At 33.2% G+C, this 24397-nt stretch overlaps 1 protein-coding gene across 6 annotated transcripts in view; it reads left to right on the top strand.

Moving 5' to 3' along the window:
* Positions 1 to 24397, top strand: part of USP34 (ubiquitin specific peptidase 34) — a 241283-nt gene that overhangs the window by 146054 nt on the left and 70832 nt on the right. For all 6 annotated transcript variants that reach the window (XR_009496463.1, XM_059891776.1, XM_059891779.1 and 3 more), the window contains 11 exons: positions 3503 to 3603; positions 3813 to 4022; positions 8072 to 8197; positions 9643 to 9765; positions 9886 to 9969; positions 10475 to 10561; positions 15856 to 16056; positions 19166 to 19248; positions 22008 to 22048; positions 22230 to 22354; positions 23350 to 23502. Coding sequence is in view for 5 of the 6 variants with exons in the window: in XM_059891776.1 (XP_059747759.1) it covers positions 3503 to 3603; positions 3813 to 4022; positions 8072 to 8197; positions 9643 to 9765; positions 9886 to 9969; positions 10475 to 10561; positions 15856 to 16056; positions 19166 to 19248; positions 22008 to 22048; positions 22230 to 22354; positions 23350 to 23502 (1334 nt within the window). In the remaining variant the exon portion in view is untranslated. The remainder of the gene's footprint in view (positions 1 to 3502; positions 3604 to 3812; positions 4023 to 8071; positions 8198 to 9642; positions 9766 to 9885; positions 9970 to 10474; positions 10562 to 15855; positions 16057 to 19165; positions 19249 to 22007; positions 22049 to 22229; positions 22355 to 23349; positions 23503 to 24397) is intronic.

Below are 24397 nucleotides of genomic sequence, written 5' to 3'. Positions count from 1 at the left end.
CACACCTCTGGCATTCTTCATTCCTTTTGTGTAGATTGAGAAATTTCCACTTATCTTTCTTCTTCTTTATAATAAATTTCGCTTAAAAATGTTTATATTGCAGATCTAGTAATTTTCTCAAGCTTTTATTGTTTGAATAAAAAGTTTGTTTTGCCTTCATTTTTGAAAGAAATTTTCACTGGATATAGATTTCTAGGTAAAGAAATTCTTTTCAGAACTTTGTAAAAGATTGCCAGTTATCATTTGGCTTGCAGAATTTCTGACTAAAAGTCTGTCATTTTTCTTATCTTATATACAGTATGTCTTTCTAACTGTGCTTGGTTTTAAATATGTTTCTTTAATGTTGATTTTCAGCAGTGAGATTATTAATGTGCCTTGTTATGTTCATGCAGTTTGGATTTAGTTCAGCTTCTTAGGCCTGTGTATTTGTAATATTTATCAAATTTGAAAAAGATTAGCAGTTATATGTTTTTAAGAAACATTTACCCCCTTAGTCTCACCATAATTTCTGGACCTCTGATGAAGTTTAGCAGTGTTAGTGCCTCATAGATCACTGAGGCGCTGTTTTTCCTTTCCCTTTTCTCTTTCTTTTTGTTCTCTTTCTACCCCTTACGTCACTCTTCTCTTTTCCTTCTTTGTCAGGTGTTGATCTTGTTCCTCTGCCAAATCAGTGTAAATAAGATTATAGATTATAATTTTGTGTCTGCTTTAGGATTTATCTTTTTCAGGTCTTGATGGTTACTGTAAGTTCATTTGATTGCCAGCTTGCAAACCTGTATTATCTATTCCCTTTTTTCTCTGTCAGATAGTTGTAGAATTATAAAAATTTACTTCATTGCAGTTCCAGAGGCTTAAAATTAGATGAATGTTGTTTAACATAGCATCATAACCTAAGAATTTTTAAGATTTCTTGTTTCCTTTTCTTGTTCCTTCCTTGTTTGTTGTTTCCAATTTGTTGCATTAAGATATTGAATTTTTAAAAGATAGCAAATTTTTTCAGAACTGTTAAGGAATAAGCAGTTCTTAGGTTAAAAATCCTCTTAAAAGTAGTGGAAGATAGAAAGCTGCTCAGTTAACTCTAAAAACCAATTTATCAATTATAATTAAAGGGTGTACACAATGTATAAGCCTAACTCACATATCAAATAGAAACCTGAATCCTAAGTAAAGTACTAGCCATCTTAGTTGTATTTTGGAATGAAGTCATGCATGCTTGGGGTATTTAGAAGGAAAGAGGAAGCAAATCAACTCCATATTATCTTAGCAATCCAACACAACCAAGGATATTTTATCAACTGTTGTAAAAGATCAAGTTATGGATTGTATTAGATTATCACAATAACATAGAAATTTAATAAAAATCTACCAAAGTATTAAAGGTTTAGTATAGAATTTCTGTTCCATGTAGTAGCTCATGTTTTTCTTAAGCATTTACTTTCTGCTAAATAACTGATTTAGATAAAACAGTATCAGAAGAAGGAACTCAGTGATGATTTGCAAGTCATATGATGATAAATAGGAAGCTAAAGATATCAAGTACTTTGAAACAATTTTTTAAACATTATTTAGGGTACTTTTTTTTTTTTTTGTCATGTGGCTTGTGGAATCTCCCCAAACAGGAATTGAACCCAGGGCCACAGCAGTGAAAACACTGGATCCTAGCCACTAGACTGCTAGGAAAGTCCTTAGTTAGGGTACTCTTCATTACTGTGTTTGTGTAATATATGAGAATAAAACTTTCTGAGATATGTGAATGAACACCTGAATAAGTGATTATACCTAGCATTTCTATGTATAAAATATTGTAGAGATGCTAAGTTAATTTCTTTCTTAATATATTTTACTTAAATCTGAATGAAGTTTTACTTTAAATTGGATGAAACTACTCTGAATAATAAACTGTGTGAAGAAACAAAACAGTATTATAAGTTCTGAGAGGTTAAAAGGATAATAGATGAATTTTAATATTAGCTAATATACATTTAAAAACTAAAACATTATGATCTCTTGAAGAGTTGTGAAATAAATCACAATAGGTAACAAAGAAATATTCTTTGGGCAGAAAGAAAAACTCTGTTTCTTTCTAATAATCAGGATGAATTTAAAGTCTTTTTTTACACACACATGCGTGTGCACACACCCAATACACTATAGGAATATTCAGAAGATACAGGATTGAATATTCATCAAACCACTGGGAGGACCAGGGTTTCTAGGTTAAGAAATGGCAAGAAGGCTAAGAATCTTAGATTTAGCTACACAACAATTAGCAATTGTGCTGCACAGCAGTTATACTTAAGGAAAATAATTGAAATGAATCTTACTAGAGGAACCCACTTTCCTTACCAGAAATATTTTCTGATAGAATTTTCTGGAGTGGAAGGAAAATGTTGTATGTCATTATGGAAAGCAGTAGTCCTGCTTCATTCATTACTGAAAGTAGTTGTTTTTACTCCTATCCAGTGGACTTTTCCTACATTAAGTTAATAAAATTTAACAATACTTAAGTTTATTCATCAGCTGTTTCATCATTTTACTTAATTTTCTTCCTCTATCAAGCATTTTCTTTAAAATTTTTTTCATGGATTAAACAGTAATTTGAATACCTGCTGTTCTAATGTTGGGAATACATACATGCTTTGTGGAACTTATTATTTTTTTTTAATGAGAGACAAATATCAGATACTAATAAGTGCTATAAAAAATGATAAAGCAGAGTAAGGGGTTAAGAGTGAGATGCAGCTCTTTAGATTTAGGATGAAGGCCTTTTAGAGCTCACATTTTGTGAAAAACTTGAATTGTGGAAATGATCCGTATGAATTTCTGGGGTGGAGCAGACCTTGAGATGGGAACATACTGGTGCTTTAAAGAAAAAACATGCTTGGGCAACTAAAGCATATTTTGGTATGGATGATGGTGGGAAATGGAGATGTAGGCAGCAAAGAGGACTTATGCATTCTAGAAATGAATTGTCTCAGTCTATTGAGGTCATTGAATTTACTGTAATGTAGAATGTTGTAGCTCATCTTTTTTCATTTCATGCCAGAACTTTATGTGTGTCCTATATTCTATTTTATTTTGTTTTGTTGGGTAATAATTGGGAAGAGAGAACTGGATCATTTTAAATACATGCTGATTACTTGTGAACTAAAGCATTAATGAATCTGGGTCTCACATATTACTGAGGGGAAATGCTGTAGGTTCTCAGAAAGCTCTGTAGTGTTTTTTTAATTGTAAATTTTTCATATTATTAAGCAAGCAGAAATTGATCTAATTAGACTGGTGCTAAAGGAGGACTTTCTTAGAATTTCTAACTGCCTAAGGCTAACCTCGGACAATAGCAAATTATGCAGGAAGCATGCTTAGCACCATTTCCACTTTGCTCAAGAATTATATTTAAGCTTAATGTTCAGTGGAATTAATTGCTATAACCATGTATTCATGTTGGCAGATAAATTAACTTTTACAAAAAGTTGACTTTCATTTTCTGCTGTTTTTTAAGGAGGCCTTATGGGACCTGTCAGGATGATTTCTTCTGGACATGAATTAACAACAGATTATGATGAAAAAGCACTTCATGAGCTTGGTTTTAAGGATATGCAGGTAAACATAAATGTGGTTTGAGTTTTAATTATCTTTTGACTTACAGTCAGTAGTTGTTTAGTTGAGGTATAGTTCAAAATCAGTCTTAACTTTTGTTAAAATTGTAAGGGAAGTTATTTTCTACATCACAGATTTATTAAACCAAAAACTTAATATGTCTGACTATATGTTGATTTTTTTTCCCTCCCCTGTTGCTCCTGTTTTTATAGATGGTATTCGTATCTCTGGGTGCACCAAGGAGAGAACGGAAAGGGGAAGGTGTTCAGCTGCCAGCATCTTGCCTACCACCCCCTCAAAAGGACAACATTCCAATGCTTTTGCTCTTACAAGAACCTCATTTAACTACTCTTTTTGATTTATTAGAGATGCTCGCATCATTTAAACCACCCTCAGGAAAAATGGCAGTCGAAGATAGTGAGGTGACTATATCATTTTATTTTCACAAAATCTTGTTTTGTCTTTGTTGAGTGGAAAACAATGCTCTCAGTAATCTCTTAAATGTCAATAAAACCAAAGAATCCATTTATTAATTCATTAAGTATTTAAGTGCCTAATATCCCAGGCATGTTGTTTTAAGTACTATTATACAAGGATTAAAACAGACACAGTTTCAGCCTTCATTGAGTCCAGTGGGGAAGATGGATAATTGCCATGCCTAACAGTTTCAAGTAAACTAACAGATAAACAGTTTTAGGTAGACATAGTTGTCATGACTTGACATTAGAGACTGGTGATAGACAAAACCCATGAAATTAAAAGATGTTTGCTCCTTGGAAGAAGAGCTATGACAAACCTAGTTAGCACATTAAAAAGCAGAGACATCACTTTGCCAACAAATGTCCATATAGTCAAAGTACGGTTTTTCCAGTAGTCATGTGTGGGTGTGAGAGTTGGACCATAAAGAAGGCTGAGCACTGAAGACTTGATGCTTTGGAACTGTGGCACTGGAGAAGAGTCTTGAGAGTCTCTCGGACAGCAAGGAGATCAAACCTAAAGTCAAGGAGTCAATCCTAAAGGAAATGAACCCTGGATATTCATTGGAAGGACTGATATTGAAGCTCTGGTACTTTGGCCACCTGATGTGAAGAGCCAACTGATTGGAAAAGACCCTGATGTTGGGAAAGATTGAGGGCAGGAGGAGAAGTGGGCAGCCGAGGATGAGGTGGTTGATTGACATCACTGTCTCAGTGGACATGAGTTTTGGCAGACTCTGGAAGATTGTGGAGGATGGGGAAGCCTGGTGTGTTGCATCCCATGGGGGTCACAAAAGTCTGACACGACTGAGCAACTGAACAACAACATTTATATATTATTAATCTTTGGTCAAGGAAGGTTTCTCTGAGGGAGACCATATAAACTTCAGCTTTCAAGATGAAAAGGAGGCTACTAAATGAAGAGAATGAAGAATAATTTGGATATAGAGTAGACTGATTCCTGAAGCCCTTGATAATAAGGAGTTAGGCAGGTCTGGGAATTGTTTGGGAGCCAGTAAGTAGAGTGAGGAGGGTAGTGGGAGAGTGAAATGAGGGAAATGAAATGAAAAGGTAAACAGCTAAGCTGGCCTTTGCAAGCTGTTTCCAGTTCACTCAAAATGGAAGCATTGGAATGATGTTTTGTTTTGTTTTCAAATTTTATTAATTTATTTATCTGTATTTATTTATTTAGAGTCTTTGTTGGTGAGCATGGGCTTTCTCTAGTTGCAGCAAGCAACTGGGCTGATCCCTTGTTACAGCGCATGGGCTTCTCATTTCAGTGACTTCTTTTTTTGTGCAGCTTGGGCTCTTAGGGCCTTGGGCTTCAGTAGTTTTGATACACAAGCTTATTCACCCTGAGGCATGTGGAATCTTCCCGGACCAGGGATGGAACCCATATCCCTTGCATTGGCAGGAGGATTGTTAATCACTGGCCCACCAGGGAAGTCCACCACTGAAGTATTTTAATCAGAGGGAGAGACATATATCTTAATTTTCCTTTTAAAGGTAATAGGTTTGTTTGACAGGGATAGAAAAAACAATAAGGAACCTCATGTACTAGCATGGAAGTAGTACACGGAGGAAGAATTGACTTTATTTGGTTAGAAACCAACACAATACTGTAAAGCAATTATCCTTCAATAAAAAATAAATAATTAAAAAAAGTTGACTTTGAATACCATCTTTTTAGTGCTAACTCTCAAACTCATTTCTCCGGACCAAACCTCTTCTCTTGAGTTCCAAACTTAAACATTCAGTTGCTTACTTAACACTTGCACTTGATGTCCCACAGGCTTCCATTCTCCTTCATTGAAATGGAATCTACCCAGTTCCTCAAGTCAGAAACCTGGACTCCATCTCTTCTTATCTTCTTCCTGAAGCCGAGTCTGTCCCTCCTCCTGATCCCGTCTGCCACACCTGATGTTTTGACCTGTTGTCCTCTTAATTTATTTTCACTGCCACCATTCTATTTCAGGGGACCATCTTTCTTGGAAGAATCATCATTTTGAGATTGGCAGACTGGTGCCTTTATGACTTTTCTATGTTAGGCTAACAGAGTTCTTTGCTAAGAATGTTAAGTGGCTTCTTTCTACATTTCCACGATGTATTTGCTCATGAATTACCAAATTGAGTCATCTGTTCCCCATAACCTGGTTTCTTTTGTGGTGGCACACTCTTAAATTCCCAAGAAATCCCCTTTTTATTCAACCAGAATAATCTTGATAATAATAGATGTCGTAAACCTCCATTTCCTCACCTTTAAATTTTATGCCATACTTAATAACCTTTTACTTCATGTCAGTGTTGTATGGCTAGTTTAAGAGTAAAAGATAAGTATAAGAACTTCCTGATTTTTTGAGGAAGGTGCTAGTAATCTATGAAGTGTGTTATGGGAGCATAAAGGAGGAAACAAAAATTTGAAAAACTGGGAGTGTGATTATGATGTAATTCAAATATAAGGACAGAAAGACAGATTGTAACCCATACTACAAAAGACCTTAAGAGGTTTTATTTGTATTAAAATGGATTGTTATTATCATGGAAGATTTTAAAGCAACAAAAAGTCACAGTTCAGATGTGAGTTTGGAGGATTATGTTAAGAGAAAACAGACCAGAGGTCGGCATACCAGTTAGTAGCCCATTGTAATTCACCATGTGAGGCCTAAACCAGAGAGAAAACATTCGTTTTGGACAGATAAATTATTGAACATCATGACCAGTATGCAGTTGATGGTGTGGAGTTTCTTTGTTGTACTAGACTGGTTCAGTCTTGAAGACGATTACCAAAAACATAATGGATCTTGACTATGTATGACATTGTGTGGCCTTCTAGTCACAATGTAGATCATAGTCATGTACACTTGGAAGATTTTTATTTTCCTCTCTAGATCATCTGCTGCAGAGTTCAGTCCCTTCCTTGTTTCCCTCCCTCTCCCCTTCCTTCTCTTTTTCAAACTGGGTATTTACAAAGGAATGAATTCTATTTTACCGAAGACCTGTCAGTGCCTTGTCTTCAACTAAACTAACAGTATTAACGTGGGTTGCTTCTCTTTTTTCATTAGGTCTGTGTAAAGCAAAGTTTATCTTGAAATTTCATCTCTAAAATTCTCTTACCTTCAAAGTACATTAGCTTTATGCCATTATACAGAAAGAACTGGATTTTTATTTTTTGTAGATGTGTAAGGATATTCCTTTGGCATCTCTTAGGCTTGGTGAATACCTCAAAATCATTATGTGACAGCAGCTAGTAGTAGAATAATGAGTACAAACTCATACTCTGGAAAATTCCAAAACCGTATATTTTAGCTTTCATTGCTGTTTACCTCTTAGGGTTGTTCTTTAATTAAGAAACAAAACCAAAACACAAAAACCCCAAAACTTGCCTATTTCTTACATTGTGGTTTTTGTTCAGTTACTAAGTCATGTCCGACTCTTTTTTTAATACTTTTTGCAATATTGTTTAGCGTACTGTTATCTCGTACCTTAGATAATTCAAATTTAACAAGTGATAATGGAAAAAAGTAGGTTCTTTAAAAGTGTTTGCTTTTCTTTTATCTCTGCTTGAAATATAAGATATGAATTAGGAACATAAGAGAAATAGGTGTACTCTTTCCCCAAATAGAAGGTCAGGGATTTAATTAACCAGCTTTTTGTCATTCTTGGAATAGTGGTCTGCAAAGAGGAGATAGGTGATAGTCTGATTGAAATTTATTTGGATGATTTCATAAAATATTTTCACTTCTGTTTGAAAAGTTTTTCTGAGGAAAGTGGCCAGAGTTGCAGGTCACTTTTTCCTAGAAAAGCGTTCCGTAACAAGTTGAAAAACCACTGCTTTGACATAACTAACTTTACTGTGTAAAAAATGGTTTATTCTCACTTTAAAGTAAGATTTTAATATATTATCAAACTTGATAGTGATTTGATGCAGATTGAAATTGTTTAGATTAATTAAAAAACTGATCTGTTTTGATAAGCAGTTATTCTTATTTTTGTAGAGCTTAAGATGTGAAGAACTTCATCTTCACGCAGAAAACCTTTCCAGGCGTGTATGGGAGCTACTGATGCTTCTTCCTACATGTCCTAACATGTTGATGGCATTCCAGAATATCTCAGATGAACAGGTAAGTTCACAAAATATTTTTACTTCCCTGGAGGATGATACAGTTTACATTTCTACTGGTAGTATATGAGATTGGTTGTTAACCTGTAACCTCAGTAAAATTTTGCCCATTTAATAGGTTAAAAAGTGCCACTTCATTTTAAAGTTCATATATTTAATTATTAGTGAGCTTGCATAATATGGGCTATATATAAGGCAAGAATGGTCTCTAAAAGTTATCTCTGTAAACAGTAAATTTGCCTTTATATTAGTGTTTTTTCATATTACTGTATGTTCTGAATATTGCTTTGTTTTTGACAACAAAAAGTAACGTTTAGAGAAAATACACTAAGGTTTAATGATATTTGCATCAGTGCTTATTTTGGCTGCTTATACATGACAACTGGTAGAAATAGAGAAAAAGGGAGGCAAAGAAATTTATATTAATATTTCCAGAGGCATGACCTCACATGTATTAAGTATTAATGTATCTTTGTAAAGATGTCTAATTCAGAACAGAACACCTATTGAATTAGTTCTGAATTAGTTCAATAGGTGTTCTGTTGGTACTTGCACTAAGTAACCCCTTATTATGTAACTTTTAAAAATAATCTTTAATTTTAACAGACATCTTTACAAAGATATATTAATACATGTGAGGTCATGCCTCTGGAAATATTAATACATGTTAAATTTTTCAGGGCTTCCCTGGTGGCTCAGACGGTAAAGCGTCTGCCTGCAATGCGGGAGACCTGGGTTTGATCCCCGGGTTGGGAAGATCCCCTGGAGAAGGAAATGGCAACCCACTCCAGTACTCTTGCCTGAAAAATTCCATGGACTGAGGAGCCTGATGGGCTACAGTCCATGGGGTTGCAAAGAGTCTGACACGACTGAGCAACTTCACTTTAGGTGATTCTTTACGTGATTTTAAGGCATTCACTTTGAAGAAATTGGGCCTAGAAAATGGGAGTTGACTCATTGTAGCTCTGTAAATAACATTGTTCAGCGTGCACACTAAGTGTGAATAGCACTTATAAATTGAGAGTAGAATAATATTTTAAAGTTTGTGTGTTTGTATATGACTTTTTAAATGGGTAGGTGTCACATAAATATTATATACACACTGTACTACTGTATCCTTAAAAGTTGACACATTCAGTTAGGCTGTGTGTTTTTTATTCAGAAGATGGTAAATTACCTCAACTGTTTTGGAGGATAACAGATATATTTTTTTCCTATGCTGCTATTATATATTAATTTTAGCAAAATTTAAGGAATAATTGGTATTTTAAGCATATGGTTAGTTCCAATTATATATTGCCCTTCGTATATGTAATATTTGAGTTTTTATATATAGTGTCAGTTTCTTTAGTCTTCACCACCCCGCCCCGCCCCTGGGTTTGGGGAGGAGGTGTGGTTCTCTTAGTAAGTTGGTTTGAGAAACCTTTTTTCTTTTTTTAATTTAAGAGCAATGATGGACTTAATTGGAAAGAACTGCTCAAAATTAAAAGTGCTCACAAGCTGTTATATGCCCTGGAAATTATTGAAGCACTGGGAAAACCTAACAGAAGAATAAGGAGAGAGTCAACGGTGACTGCATTTCCATTATTATCATCAAATGCTTGTTTTCTCTCTGGAGCAAAATTCCAGAGTACATTATCTTTTAATCCTCCTGCCACCCTTCCTTATTTATTTTTGCCATTCCCACAGGGAAGTTATAGTGATCTCTATCCAGATTCAGATGATTCAAGTGAGGATCAAGTGGAAAACAGTAAAAATTCCTGGAGTTGCAAGGTTTGATAATACATGTTTTACAGTGTCTTGGTAAAAATAATTGATCTCGTGTACCAAAAGTAGGTACCATAATTATTGTTTTAAAGTAACGTACCATTTAAATAAAGCATGATTTTTAAATTATATATTACTTTAATCACATTAATAAACTGAGATTATTTAAGGCCTTGGTGCTTCTGTTTTTAGCACTTTTTTTTCCTTCATTAGAGTACTGTGTTAGGACATCCCAGTGCCTGAAATTAAATGGTTAATGGAATACAAAGTATGTATATAGATTTTTGTAAGAATCTTTTCAAAAAATTCTGGAAAATTAGCTGTTGTTACTTTATTGTATACAAGTTATATTGGTTATTTAAGCCAAAGAATAATTTCCTAAATGAAAGATATATAGTATTTTACTTACACACACAGACATAAACACACATCCAGTCACTGAATTAAAAAGCAGATTTTACTGCATTATGTAGCTGCTTTCCTCTTACCATACTCTTGCAATTGCTTACAGTTTGTTGCTGCTGGAGGACTTCAACAGTTGTTAGAAATTTTTAATTCTGGAATTCTAGAGCCAAAAGAGCAGGAATCCTGGACTGTGGTAAGTGAAAATTCACCCTTTCAACCAGTTACAGTAGCTGATTGCCACTTCTATAAGCCAGATCCATGAACCACTTGCAAGTGTAACTTTTCCTGCAAACTTTATTGTAGTAAAGGAGGGTGGAGTACAGTAGAAATAAATTTAAGGAAAAATAAGGAATCTGGTGAGCTAATTATTCAGTAAGAGTTCTCAGTGTCAACTCTGTACAAATTTTAAGTGCTAATATTAATGGTGCTGAACTATAATTCATGAACATTTTTTCTTTAGCTTGGTAAGTTATATATTAATGTTTATATAGTCTTAAAATTTGGGATGGTTTTTAAGAAAAACTTGGTTTATGTCTTTAGTTTTTTGAAAATATTCTTTGTTTTGTTTTGACCATTTTTTCCTTTAAGCAGCACTACTCAAAAATATATTTCCAGACCATTTGTGACTGGTCTGCAGTGAAATAGGTACAGAATTTGAGAGTAAGCCTTTAGAAATTTTTATAGCAATTGGACATTGATACAGTATTTTTTAATAGTATTTTACAAAATTATTGATCTTTAACAAAATGGAAGTTTTAGGAAATAGTACTTACTGCTGTTAACTTGAAGAAGCACTGTCCTATAATATTAGGAAAATAAAATTGCTTACTTGTGGAATATTTTAAAATTCATAATGATGGACCAAATTCTGTAATCTAGTTTTGTCTGAAATGGAAGGTATGCTCGTTTCCTGACCTCCAGCAAAGCAGAATAGCATTATAAAACATTGCATTCAAAAATTAATTTCTTAGTACTTGTTTTTTAGAATTACTTTAGAGTCCAGGAGTCAGATGTTCTTGATTTATTATTGAGTGCTGCTGCATCCAGTATATTAAAAAATATATACTTTTTAAGACAGGTATTGCTATCTGTTAAGATTTTGTTAATCTTACCATTGGTTTCAATACTTCTTTGCCATTTTTATTTTACATATTTTGCTACAGATATTTTCCTTCTTAGAATAAATACCTCTGCAATAGTAATTGTTGTTTTTTGACTTTTAAAACTCGGATGTCTTTTGTTGTGTTTTATTGTTGTGTTTTAGTTTTCTCACTACTCTTTCAGAATTATAAGGTGCCTTTTAGTTCTCAGACAAAGTGAGAGAATTTAAAAATTTTAGAATAGTTATATGTTGTTCATAGGACTTTTGCTTAAAAACTTATGTGTTTTCTTTGAATAAAGTTTACAGGTAATCATGTGCTAAAGATTTTCTCTGTTTTGTTTTAAAATTATGGATACTTTTATGAAGTATTAAGAAAAATTTACTACCATATGGCACACATTGTAGCTTCGCAACGCTTGAGATGGCTAGTTTGCCTGAGACATAAATTGCTTTCAGATTGACTGAGATCCACTATTCATAATGTATCTCTCAATATATTAAAGAACACTGTGAATAGTCTTACGATTCACAAACTAAATTTTCATGAAGTCCAATTTTTCTGTTTTTTCTTTTGTTACTTGAGTTTTTGGTATACTCTCCAAGACATCATTGCTAAATACAGTGTCATGACCCTTTGGTTCTGTGTTTTCTTTCAAGATTTTTATTGCTTTTTAGGTCTTATATTTGGATCCTTGATTCACTTTGAGTTAATTGTTGTTAGGTAAAGGTTCAACTTCATTCTTTTGCATGTGGAGATGCAGGTTTCCACCATCTTTCTGTGAAAAGACTCCTTTTGCCACAGTGAATGTTCATGGCATCCTTATCAAAAATCATTTAACCATATAGATGAGGGTTTGTTTTGGGGCTCTCAGTTCCATTCTTTTTTTAAAACTATCTTTATGCCAGTACTTCACTGGTATCAGTTACTGTAACTTTGTAGTAAGTTTTTAAATCAGAAAGTGTGTGTCCTCCAGGTTTGTCCTTTTCTTTCAAGATTGTCTGTTTGGAGTTCCTTGAGATTCCTTGTGAATTTTAGAATGAATTTTTCTGTTTCTTCAAAAATCATCATTAGGATTTTGTTAGGGATTGCATTGAATCTGTAGGTCACTTTGGGTGGTTCAGTTCAGTTCAGTCGCTCGGTCATATCCGACTCTTTGTGACCCCATGAATTGCAGCACGCCAGGCTTCCCTGTCCATCACCAACTCCCAGAGTTCACCCAAACCCATGTCCATCGAATGGGTGATGCCATCCAGCCATCTCATCCTCTGTCATCCCCTTCTCCTCCTGCCCCCAAACCCTCCCAGCATCAGAGTCTTTTCCAATGAGTCAACTCTTCGCATGAGTTGGCCAAAGTATTGGAGTTTCAGCTTTAGCATCAGTCCTTCCAAAGAACACCCGGGACTGATCTCCTTTAGAATGGACTGGTAGGATCTCCTTGCAGTCCAAGGGACTCTCAAGAGTCTTCTCCAACACCACAGTTCAAAAGCATCAATTCTTCAGCACTCAGCTTTCTTCACAGTCCAACTCTCACATCCATACATGACCACTGGAGTAACCATAGCCTTGACTAGATGGACCTTTGTTGGCAAAGTAATGTCTCTGCTTTTCAATATGCTGTCTAGGTTAGTCATAACTTTCCTTCCAAGGAGTAAGCGTCTTTTAATTTCATGGCTGCAGTCACCATCTGCAGTGATTTTGGATGGTATTGATATTTTAATAATAAGTCTTCCAGTCCATAAATGCAGGATATGTTTCCATTTATTTGTCTTTAATTTCTTTGAGCAACTTTTTTAGCTTTCATTGTAGAAGTCTTTCAGCTCCTTGGTTAAGTTCCTTCCTAGGTATTTTATTCTTTTGGATGCTATTTTAAATGAAATTGTTTCTGTCATTGCCTTTTCATATTGTTCATTGTTCATGGACAACTGAATTCTGTGTGTTGACTTTCTATCCTTCTACTTTGCTGAGATCATTTATTAGTTTTAACAGGTTTTACATGGAGTCTTTAGGGTTTTCTGCATCAGTAACAAACAGATAAATTTACTTCTTCCTTTCTAATTTTGATGCCTTTTATTTTTTGTGTGTATTGCTCAGGCCGAAACTTAACTCTATGGTATTGAATAGAAGTGATGAAAGCAATTGTCCTTGCATTGCTCCTGATCTTAGAAGAAAAGCTTTCAGTCTTTCACCATTGAGTATGATTTTCACTGAGTTTTTCAATATGACTTTTGTTTATTATGTTGCACTAGTTTCCTTCTGTTCCTATTTCATTGAGTATTTTTTATCATAAAAGGGTGTTGAATTTTGTCAAATGCTTTTTTCATCAGTAATCAAGATAATGTAGTCTTTTCCTTCATTTTGTTAATATGGAGTATTTACATTGATCAGTGCTCATATGTCAAACTATCCTTGCATTCTAAGAGTAAATCCCACTTGGTCATCCTTTTACTATATTGCTGAATTCTGTTTACTAATATTTTGTTGAGGACTTTTACATGAATATTCATAAAGAATATTAGCCTGTAATTTTCTTGTAGTGTCTTTTGTCTGGCTTTGGTATCAGAGTTAATGCTTGCTTCATCAAATGAGTTACAGAGTTCCCTCTTCAGTTTTTGGGAAAGTTTGAGGATTATTGGCATTAGTTCTTCTTTATGTTTGTTAGAATTTATTAGTGAAGCTGTCAGGTCCAGGACTTTTGTTTTTTGGGAGATTTTTGATAATGGAATCAATCTCCTCACTAGTTATAAGTCTGTTCAGATTTTCTGTTTCTTTTTTATTGAATTTTTATAAGTTTTGTGTTTCTAGAAATTTGTTAATTTTGTATAGTGTATTGAGTTTGGGGACGTAACAGTTGTTTGTAGTACTCTCTTAAAATCTTTTTTATTTCTGTAAAATTAGTTGAAATGGTCCCACTTCTATTTCTGATTTCAGTAATTTGGTTCTTCTTGTTTCTTAGTCCTCCTAGCTAAAGGTTTGTCAATTTTGTTCTTTTTTAAGAACCAGCTTTGATTTTCAGTGATTTTTTTTCTTTAGGTTTTCTTATTCCCTATTTTATTTATCTCTGTTTTGATTTTTATTATCTCCTTTTTGCAACTACTAGCCTTGGGTGTAGTTTGTTCTTCTTTTTCTAGTTTGTTAACCTCTAAAGTTAGATTAATGAGAACCTTCTTGTTTTTTAATGTAAACATAGTTATAAATTTCCCCATTAACATTTCATTTGGACCATGTTTTTTTATCTTCTTTTGTAAAGTGTCTGTAAATATCTTAGGGATTTTTGTTTTGTTTTTTTCTCTTAGTAAAGAGCTGTAAGACTTTTTTCCTTAATGAATTTGGACAAGTTTTTTTGGTCAAGTATATGTATTAAGAATATTTGCATTCAATCTGTGGTTTGTCTTTTCTTTATATTTACAGTGTCTTTTAAGCAGAGAAGTTTTCAGTTTTAATCCTAGCTAAGAAACCTTTTTTCTAAGGTCACAAAGATATTCTATGTGTTGTGTAAATTTTATAGTGACCTTTTACATTTAGATCTGTGATATATTTTGAGTTAACTTTTGAATATGTAGAATGAGGGTGAGGTTTTATTTTTCCATATGGCTATCCAATTTTTCTAGCACTGTTTGTGTGAAGAAATTTTTTTCTCACTGAAATTTTGTGATACTTTTCTTGAAAAATCAGTTACATAGTATTGCTGTGTTTCCTGGTACATTGGTGTAGTTGTAACATTTAGTAGAAGTATTAGGAAAAGAAGAGAACAAGGACCATTGAAGAGAAAGCTCTCATACATAGATGATGTTCTTATTTATTTGAAGGAATTGTTTTATTTAAAAAATTTTAATGTAGAGCTTTAAATCAGTTAGAAATTTTACTTTCCATACTAAGCAGTATCTTATTGATGAGGTACTTATTTTATTTTACATGTACATTTGTAAAGTACAAAATTTCAATTGAAAAGTTATCAAATTATTGAGAATAGTTTTCACTCCCAAATATTAGAGTATATGCCACTTAATGTGGAGAGACAGCTTCTAATATTTTTGCCCTTAATGCTAGTTTTGTAGGTAAAGTATTTTAATAGTTTTATTATTTCAGTTCATTCCAAGCAGTATTTTTTGTATCTTGTTATTATATGCATTTGTATGATTATTTCATGATAGAAATACAAGTATCGTTTTCATTTCATCGAATACATATTTTAGTTATCTAGTGTCTATTTTTGTAAGATTGGGTTGTTATTAACCGTAATACATGAACAGGAAAAATTTCATTACCTCATGGATTAAGTACTAGCTATAATTATTTTCATTTTCTAGTCTTTAATTTCAGTTTGTATGGTGGCCATGTGAAATTAATGGAAATTAGGTAAATAACATTTTCTTCTTATCCACAGTGGCAGCTAGACTGTCTTGCTTGCTTGCTGAAGTTAATATGCCAGTTTGCAGTAGATCCATCTGATTTGGATTTAGCTTATCATGATGTCTTTGCCTGGTCTGGTATAGCAGAAAGCCATAGGAAAAGAACATGGCCTGGCAAATCAAGAAAGGCTGCTGGTGATCATGCTAAGGGTCTTCATATACCAAGATTAACAGAGGTAAAGTAGAAACGTTACCATTAAACTGTAGTAAAACACTTGTCTTTTAAGAGAATTTGTTTGATTTTACAAAATGAACAACACTGATATCTATGAAATGCTATCCTAAATCACCACAGTATGACCTCACAGCAGAAGTTATGCCTTCATTTATTTTAAAGCAGTAGCAATTATGAAGGAGTAAAACTTTTCAGTTCATCATCCAAATTACAGATTGAATTTTATGCCATTCTATATGTTATCTAACTGTAGAGTTGAGTTGATTAGTTGGTCTCAATAATTTTTATGCTGAATGGAGGATCCATTCAGAAAAACAAACTACACTAGGTATTCCAACAGAGTAGATTTAAAATTGAGAACTAATTTTATTCATATGTTTCAGAGTTGTTTAGTTACTAAGTTGTGTCCGATTCTTTTGTGACTCCCTGGACTGTAGCCCCCATCTGGGATTTTTCCCAGACAAGAATACTAGAGTGGGTTCCATTTCCCTCTCCAGGGGATCTTCGCGACATAGGAATTGAACCCGTGACTTCTGCATTGGCGGGTGGATTCTTTTCCATTGAGCCATCAGAGAATCCCATGTTTTGAAGGGCTATAATTTAAAAAGGGAATGTTAAGGTAATGCAGGCAATTTCACATATTTTTGAGGAATATATGTAAAAGATTATAACTACCAGAAGTGAGAAGCCTATAGATGGGATCTTGCTGAACTGGAGTTTAGGCCTCTGAGGAAGTCATTCTGTTACTGATTCTGAAATCAGTTTCCTCATCTGGTTAAAATACTTTTGGAACAGTGTTAACAAAAAAACAAGAATTCCCTGGTGGTTCAGTGGTTAGAGCTTCATGCTTTTACCACCCAGGGGCCCAGGTTTGATCCTTGGTCAGGAACTAAGATCCCACAAGCTGCATGGCACAACCAAGAAAAAAACCCCAATACAAAACAAACAAGAAAAAGCACGTAAGGTATCTCTCAAGTATCCCAGGTTGACAAACTTAAAAGAAAGCCAGCTGGCTGAGGAGAAATTTACCAGCCATTATAATGGCAGAGCAAGTTCACAGTATGGTGGGTTTGGAGCTGAACGAAAGTGGCACGATAACCAGCACATCCAGCAATAAAATTAAATCTTTCTGACTGTGGATTCTGTTGTTCATACAATCAAATATTTGCCCTTCCACTGTTTCTGTCAGTGAACTGAACCGGGGAAGGTTGAAGATAAGTTTTTACTCGGTCTGTTCCTTAAATTGTAATCATTTGAGGACAGCAGCTTACCTTATACCTGTTCAAGAAACTTCAGAGCAATGAGTTGTTACTGATAGAAAAATAAAATACATATACTCATATATGGGATTTTTAAATAATTGGCTAAAAAAAATTTGTTCAAGTACATAATTACTAAAAATACTTAGAAAATTAGTTAGGAAATTCCCTAACTCCTCAGTGATTAGGACTCTGCACTTTCCACTGCTGAGGACTCAGGTTCCGTCCCTGGTCAGGGAGCTAAGATCCTGCAAACTGTGATGTGGCAAAAAAGAATATACAAATGAACCTTCCCCAGAGTCACAGGTCATTACCATGGATTCTCTTTTTATGTGCATATTTTTTTCTATGCATATGCCAATATTATAGTTCTAGTTTAGAAAAAGAGCATATGATATATTTTTTCCTTTGTTTATCATTAATAATTAGAGCATAGTATGTAAATCTAAGCTATTTGAGGGGAAATTTTTGTTACTCTTTTTCTCGAGACAAAGTCATCTAATAGAAAGAAGCACTAATTCCTTTACTAATTTATTGTCATGCAATATTTCATTTATTATCCTTCAGTAGCCTTTTGGAAGTTTCAGATTCCAAATTTAACTTTCAAATTCCAGCCTAGGTATAGCTTGTCTTTTTTTTTTTAAACTTTTTATTTTGTATTGGGATAAAGCCAATCAACAATATTGTGATGAGTCAGGGAAACCGGAAAGGGACTTAGCGATACATATACATGTATCCATTAGCCTCCAAACTTAAATATAGTTTTTCTTAAAGCTCTCCTTATTTTGTCCGGGACAGCTTTAGTTGCTGCTCTCTTCTGTTGATCATTTGGCACATTGCATATACTTGTGTTGCAGTGCCTTTTTTTTTTTTAAGTACTGTATTTTTGTCTGCTCTGTGTCTTTGTTGCTGCAAGGGCTTTTCTCTAGCTGTAGCAAGCAGGAGCTACTCTTTAGTTGCAGTGTGCAGGCTTGTCATTGCCGATGCCTCCCTTGTTGTGCAGCACAGGCTGTAGGGCACGCAGGCTTCAGTAGTTGTGGCATATGGGCTCAGTAGTTGCAGCTCCTAGGCTCTAGAATGTGGGCTTAATAGTTGTGGCTTATGGGCTTAGTTCCATGGCATGTGGGACCCTCCCAGATCAGGGATCAAGCCTGTGTCTCCTGTATTGGTGGTCAAACTCTTCTCCACTGAGCCACCAGGGAAGCTCCTGCAATGCTTTGTATGTTATCTGCTACATGGACTAACTTCCCCAGGATAGGAACAGTGCTTTTTAGAGTTTAGTGGCCAGAATGAGTTTGGGCCTGCAGAAAGAATTTAATAATTCTTTATTAAGTTAGCAAATATTTTTTCTATTATATAGATTAAGAACTGAGAAATTTAGTATTAGAGTCATACAGCTTGAAAATAAGTCAACTAATGTTGAACCTCAGGATTTTAAATCTGGATTCCAAGCTTGGTTAACTATAGTTTTATTTCAAGTGAAAAATGTTACTTCATCTACTGCCCCCCAAAATCACTGGCATGTATAATGTATAATTTTTCTTGCACTGTTGGGTGACATGCAGATAATTTGTGGGCCAAATAGATAATCTGTGGACCAAATAGAGAGGATTTGCCTGTGTATTTTCTAAATTTTTATTATTTTCTTTTTAAAGTTGTTATTCTTACGTTTGTTTATGAAAATCTGTTTTTCTAGTATTTAATACTTTTGTAGTATTTTCCAATAACCATTTTTAGAGTATTCCTTATATTTTTATAAATAAAAATCAAAGTAATATGGAGTCTGTTTAAAATGCAGTTTTGTGCTTTAGTGTACTTACAGATTTTTTTAAAAATGTTTTTATTTTAAAGGTATTTCTTGTTCTTGTCCAAGGAACCAGTTTGATTCAGCGACTTATGTCTGTTGCTTATACATATGATAATCTGGCTCCTAGGTATGATGTTTTTATATTATGTATGTATGTATAGTAAGAATACAGTGTTTAAAAATTTTAATCTGGAAAAACTTGAAATCTAATAGATAAATGGTTAGGGTATTTTAGTGCACTTTCATATCATTCATTAAGACTTGCATATTGTTACCAACGTTTTGCAAGTTTTTATAGCATTTTCTGTGGGTGTCCCTGTGCACACGTTTATTTACAGGTTATCCTAAATTCTGTAAGAGTTTAGACATATGGTCACTTACCCATAAATAGTTTGATGTGTTTCCTAAGACCCAGGACAGTTTCCTGACCACTATAGTGAAATACAATTCAACATTGATATAATATTATCTAACATCTTATCCATACTCAAATTTCCCCATTAATATTCTTTATAGCAATTTTTTCCTCATCCAGGATAACATACTATGTTTAATAGTCATATTTCTTCCATTTCCTGTAATAGGGGATTTTTCTTATCCTTTCTTTCATGGAACAGACATTTTTGAGCATCCCAGGACAGTTCTTTTATAACACCTTTCGGTTTAGGTTTTCCTGATTGTTCCTTACAATTAAATTCAGACTATACCTTTTAGCAGGAATACTCCTTAAGTAGCATATCTTTCCCAATACATCCCAGTGATAGCAGTTTGTCTTATTATTAGTGATTTTGATCAGTCAGTCTGGTTTCATCCAGATTTCTCTACAGTGAAGTTTCTGATTTTTCTAATTAAAACTACCCTATGGATTACAGTGATGATGAATCTTGCCTGAATTAAGTATCAGTACAGTGTTTGCAAACTAGTGATTTTCTAACTCAGCCATTCATTTTATGTTTATTAGTTGACATTTTATTGTGAGGAAGAGCTTTCTCTTCCTTTTATTTAGTATCAAGTTGGATTTTTTAATGCAAGATAATTCATTACTATTACTGTTCACTTTGCTTATATGCCTTAGTTCTGGAATCAGTGTTTAGGAAGCCCTAGTTGTTGGCGTGGAACCAGTGAAATATGGATACTCATGGCTCCTAATGTTAACTTTCTTCTGGGCTCTCAGTAGATAAAGCTGGAAATATTTATTTAAGAATATAGTTTAAACCTGTCATATGGTCCAATTTATTTGGGCTACATTGGCGATTTTTAAAAAATAATGTACAAAATTTTAATAGTGTATAAATGATATTTGCTAATACATAAAGACCTGACTCTGTATACCTTAAATAAATAACCTTAAATAACCTTAAATAATACCTTAAATACCTTAAATGATACATTAAAGCATGTAGAAATATTTTCAAGTACTGTTTTCTCTAGGTGTTATGTTGGGCTTAAGCTTGCCGTTGTTACTCAGATGATTTACAGAGTTCATGTAAACATGTTTCAAAGTGCTTATTTATGGCTAATAGCTAGTTGTTTCTTTTTAGATGCTTTTAAAAGTCACCTTCATAAGCAGTGGTTGAATATAAGTAGCATGATTATTTTAAGATTATTTCTTTTTTAGTTTGTCTTTCTTTAGTGTTTGTCTCTATTGAATTTGTATTACTTGATTAATACTTGCTTTACCTCACTGACAGTATAGTTTTGTATGTACTTTATCTGATTTTGCTCACCATTATTAGTGTCAGGCACTTCACCTATTAGTTATAAAACTTAGGAATGGATAATGTGGGGAAACAAAGAAAGTGCAGTAACTTGACCTTGGTTTGTATGAGGAAAATAGATTTTCTGTACCAACTACCAGTTACTCTCCTCCAGATAAATAATTATTAACTTCTTCTCCCTGTCCTCTAACATACATTCTATATACTTCCCACCTTCAGTTTATATGGTGCTGGGAGGTTTATATCAATTAAGGTAGTTAGAAAAAACTTACTGTCTGTTACCAAAAATCTTCAAATGCCGCAGATTTAAAAGGTGCATGAGTAGGTTGCTCTTGGTAAAGTTAAATATATTAAGCCAATATGATAAAAGTTAAACATGAAATATGACCAGATCTTGACTTACAAGTTTTAACTTTTCAGTACCTTTTACTTAAATCAGTTATATAGATTTTGAAATTTTCAAAGGTGTTTTTTAATTATAAAAATTTAATTATAACAAAGTAGGTATCTAGAGATCTGTGCTTTTCTTAAGAAAAAAAAAACAGCAATTTATTTGTAAGGTGAACCTAAATTCCTGTGTAATGGTATTATTAAACTGAAAATTTTTACTGTTTAGTTTTCTTTAAATTGAGGTGTAATACATTTTCCACTGAAGTTACTAAAAGTATCATGGGGAAAAAATAGAACTGAAGCAATATAGAATTAAATTAGTTATTTTTCTCTACTTTTCAATAATTTACTTTTAACTATTCCCAGTGAAAATTGAACTTACCCATACAAAAAAAAAAGGTCATTTTATGCCAGTGTATGATTTTTTTCCTTTTAGAAGTCTTATATTTAGATTCTAAACCATTATAACCTTTCTGTTTGTAATGCATGTCACTTCAGTAACCAAATTTTTAGGCACTGTGAGAGTGCACTTAAGTCAATATGGGATTCACTCAGATTTTATTTATTAAATATGAAGTCATTTAGTGTTTGTTATAGTAAGATTTTGCCAGTGATTCTTTAAACAAAAAATGAAGACCATGGAAAAATAAATTAGTATCTTTCATAAAAACCTATTATCTTTTGGGAAAGTTAAATGATAAATATAGTAAGAAATAGAGTTATTTTTTAATTCATTGCTGAATTTAACTATTCCTGGTGGTATGTTTTTACTTTACAGAGTTTTGAAAGCTCAATCTGATCACAGGTCTAGACATGAAGGTAAGGGTTCCACAAAGTTGATTTTTAATAGATAAAGATTTGGATGGCTGGAAACTAAAGATTTGGATGGCTGGAAACATTTACGTATAATACCTTTCTTTAATAATGAACATTTTGTTTTCTTTATAGTACAAGCCTTTATAATAATTTTTATAGTAACTTTTTTCCAATTTTTCTTTAGTTTCACATTATTCTATGTGGCTCTTGGTGAGTTGGGCTCATTGCTGTTCTTTAGTGAAATCTAGCCTTGCTGATAGTGATCATTTACAAGATTGGCTAAAGAAATTGACTCTCCTTATTCCTGAGGTAAGCTAAAGTTTGAAGATTAGCAGTACTCTTCATATTTTTTCATATTATTAGCACTGATAATAAAAAGAGCTAATGGAAACAAATGAATGTGATTCCATAAATATATCCTGGAAAGTACTTACTAATCCTTTAAGATCTAGAGTATTTTGAACTATGTACACTTCAGCGTGAATGTTACTGTGTAGCATTCATGTTTTTCTTCTTTTTGTAGTATTTGTTTACAGAGTGGTTTCTTTGGGGTTTTTTGTTTTCTGAGGGTTTAGAAAGATTTGAGCCTTTATTATTGTAATTTATATTTTAGAGAAATTTATTTTGCTTTATCTAGTTGAGAGTATCCTTAGATGCAAGAGAGACTGACAATAAGTTATATATACTCCTTTTGTTTCATTGTTGACACTGAAGTCAGTATAATTTTCACCAATCATATCTTGATGTTACTCACACCATATCCTAAATGAAGTAGTAGAAACACTTATTAGTACACTTAGCCACGATATTCACATCTTTTTTAGAGAACATTTTCTAGAATTATTAGCTTTGTATTGAATGCATGTGTGTTCTTGTTCTGGCTCTGTCCCAGGTAACTATTCTAACATTTGAACAAGATTCTAAAATCTGTAATATATTTTGGTTTAAATACTTCCTAAGTTGCTTCTAGTTCTGAAAATATTTTTCTTGTTACTTAATCATGTAAATTATTATGAATAATCTCTTATCAATCCTTTTTGTATTTGTCTGTTCTTGTATTTATTTAGTTTTTTTTTTTTTATGGCCGTATTTGGGAATTTCCAAAATGTTTTTACATATTGCTGTATATACTTTGGGGTACTTCATTTGATCATGTATTATTTACATGCCTGAGTATGTGATCAGGACATTGTGTTTTAAAATATGTTATTAAAGAAGCCATCTAACATATTATTTCTAGCAACGTTAAGATTAATTTCTTATCACTGACTCAGATTATCTTTGGAACTTGCTTTTTCATTTAGACTGCAGTCCGTCATGAGTCTTGCAATGGTCTTTATAAGTTATCTCTATCAGGGCTGGATGGAGGAGACTCAATCAATCGCTCTTTTCTGCTACTGGCTGCCTCAACATTGTTGAAGTTCCTTCCAGATGCTCAAGCACTCAAACCTATCAGAGTAAGATTTTACTGTGTTCAACAGCAGTTTCTATTTCTGCATTTTCATTTGCCCCACGTTTATCATTATATTATTCTTGCAAGTCATTTTGAATACCTGTTTACTATTTATAGTTTTCACCAGGAGGATGATAGTTATATAGTTCTTAAAGTAATAGCATTGTGACGTATTGTGTCCATGTTACACTTTAAGGATAGATTCTATGTGCTTTGGTTTCAGCTCTGTGGGATCTCATGGGTATTCTGTTTTGGAAATAACATTTGTCTTTATAAGTTTTGAGCCTTGTGTTGATAAGTTGAATGATAGAAACATCATAAATGTAGCTCTCTCCTTACTCAATCACAGTTGTTTTATCTTTGTGATACTTAGAATTTTCAACTTTATTCATTGCTAGCCTTGTAAACCCCTTCTCCCACATAATAAATTCAGGGCCCATTAATAAGTAAATTGTACTAATCTCTAGAAATATGATGCATTGTAGGATTTTTCTTCTCCATATTTACTGTCATTGTGTAAGAAATGTAATGTTCTTTATTTTTCAGATTTGAAAACTATAATAGACCATTACATGTGGGTAGATTTATATATACTCATTTTCTGTAGGTTTCTTGTGTTTTCACATTGTCATTGAATTTTTAGTTGACACTACACTATTTAGTATTATACATTATTCATATCTTTTCCAAGTAGTTTATAAGTAATTTGAGAGTAATGTTTTCCTCAAACTTCTCATCATTCACTTATGTACATAGTAGTTTTAATTTTAAAGAAACCAGGAGTGTCTTCTTCAGAATTTTTTGGTTAAATTTTGAATACTGTTTAGTTTGTAAGGATTTAATTTTTTTAATAAACCCTAAAAGATTTTAAAATATAATTTTAAGTTCATTTTCCCCTT

Source organism: Bos taurus, chromosome 11, assembly GCF_002263795.3.
Source record: "Bos taurus isolate L1 Dominette 01449 registration number 42190680 breed Hereford chromosome 11, ARS-UCD2.0, whole genome shotgun sequence".
Lineage (NCBI taxonomy): Eukaryota > Metazoa > Chordata > Mammalia > Artiodactyla > Bovidae > Bos > Bos taurus.
This window is presented reverse-complemented; position numbering and strand designations above follow the sequence as displayed.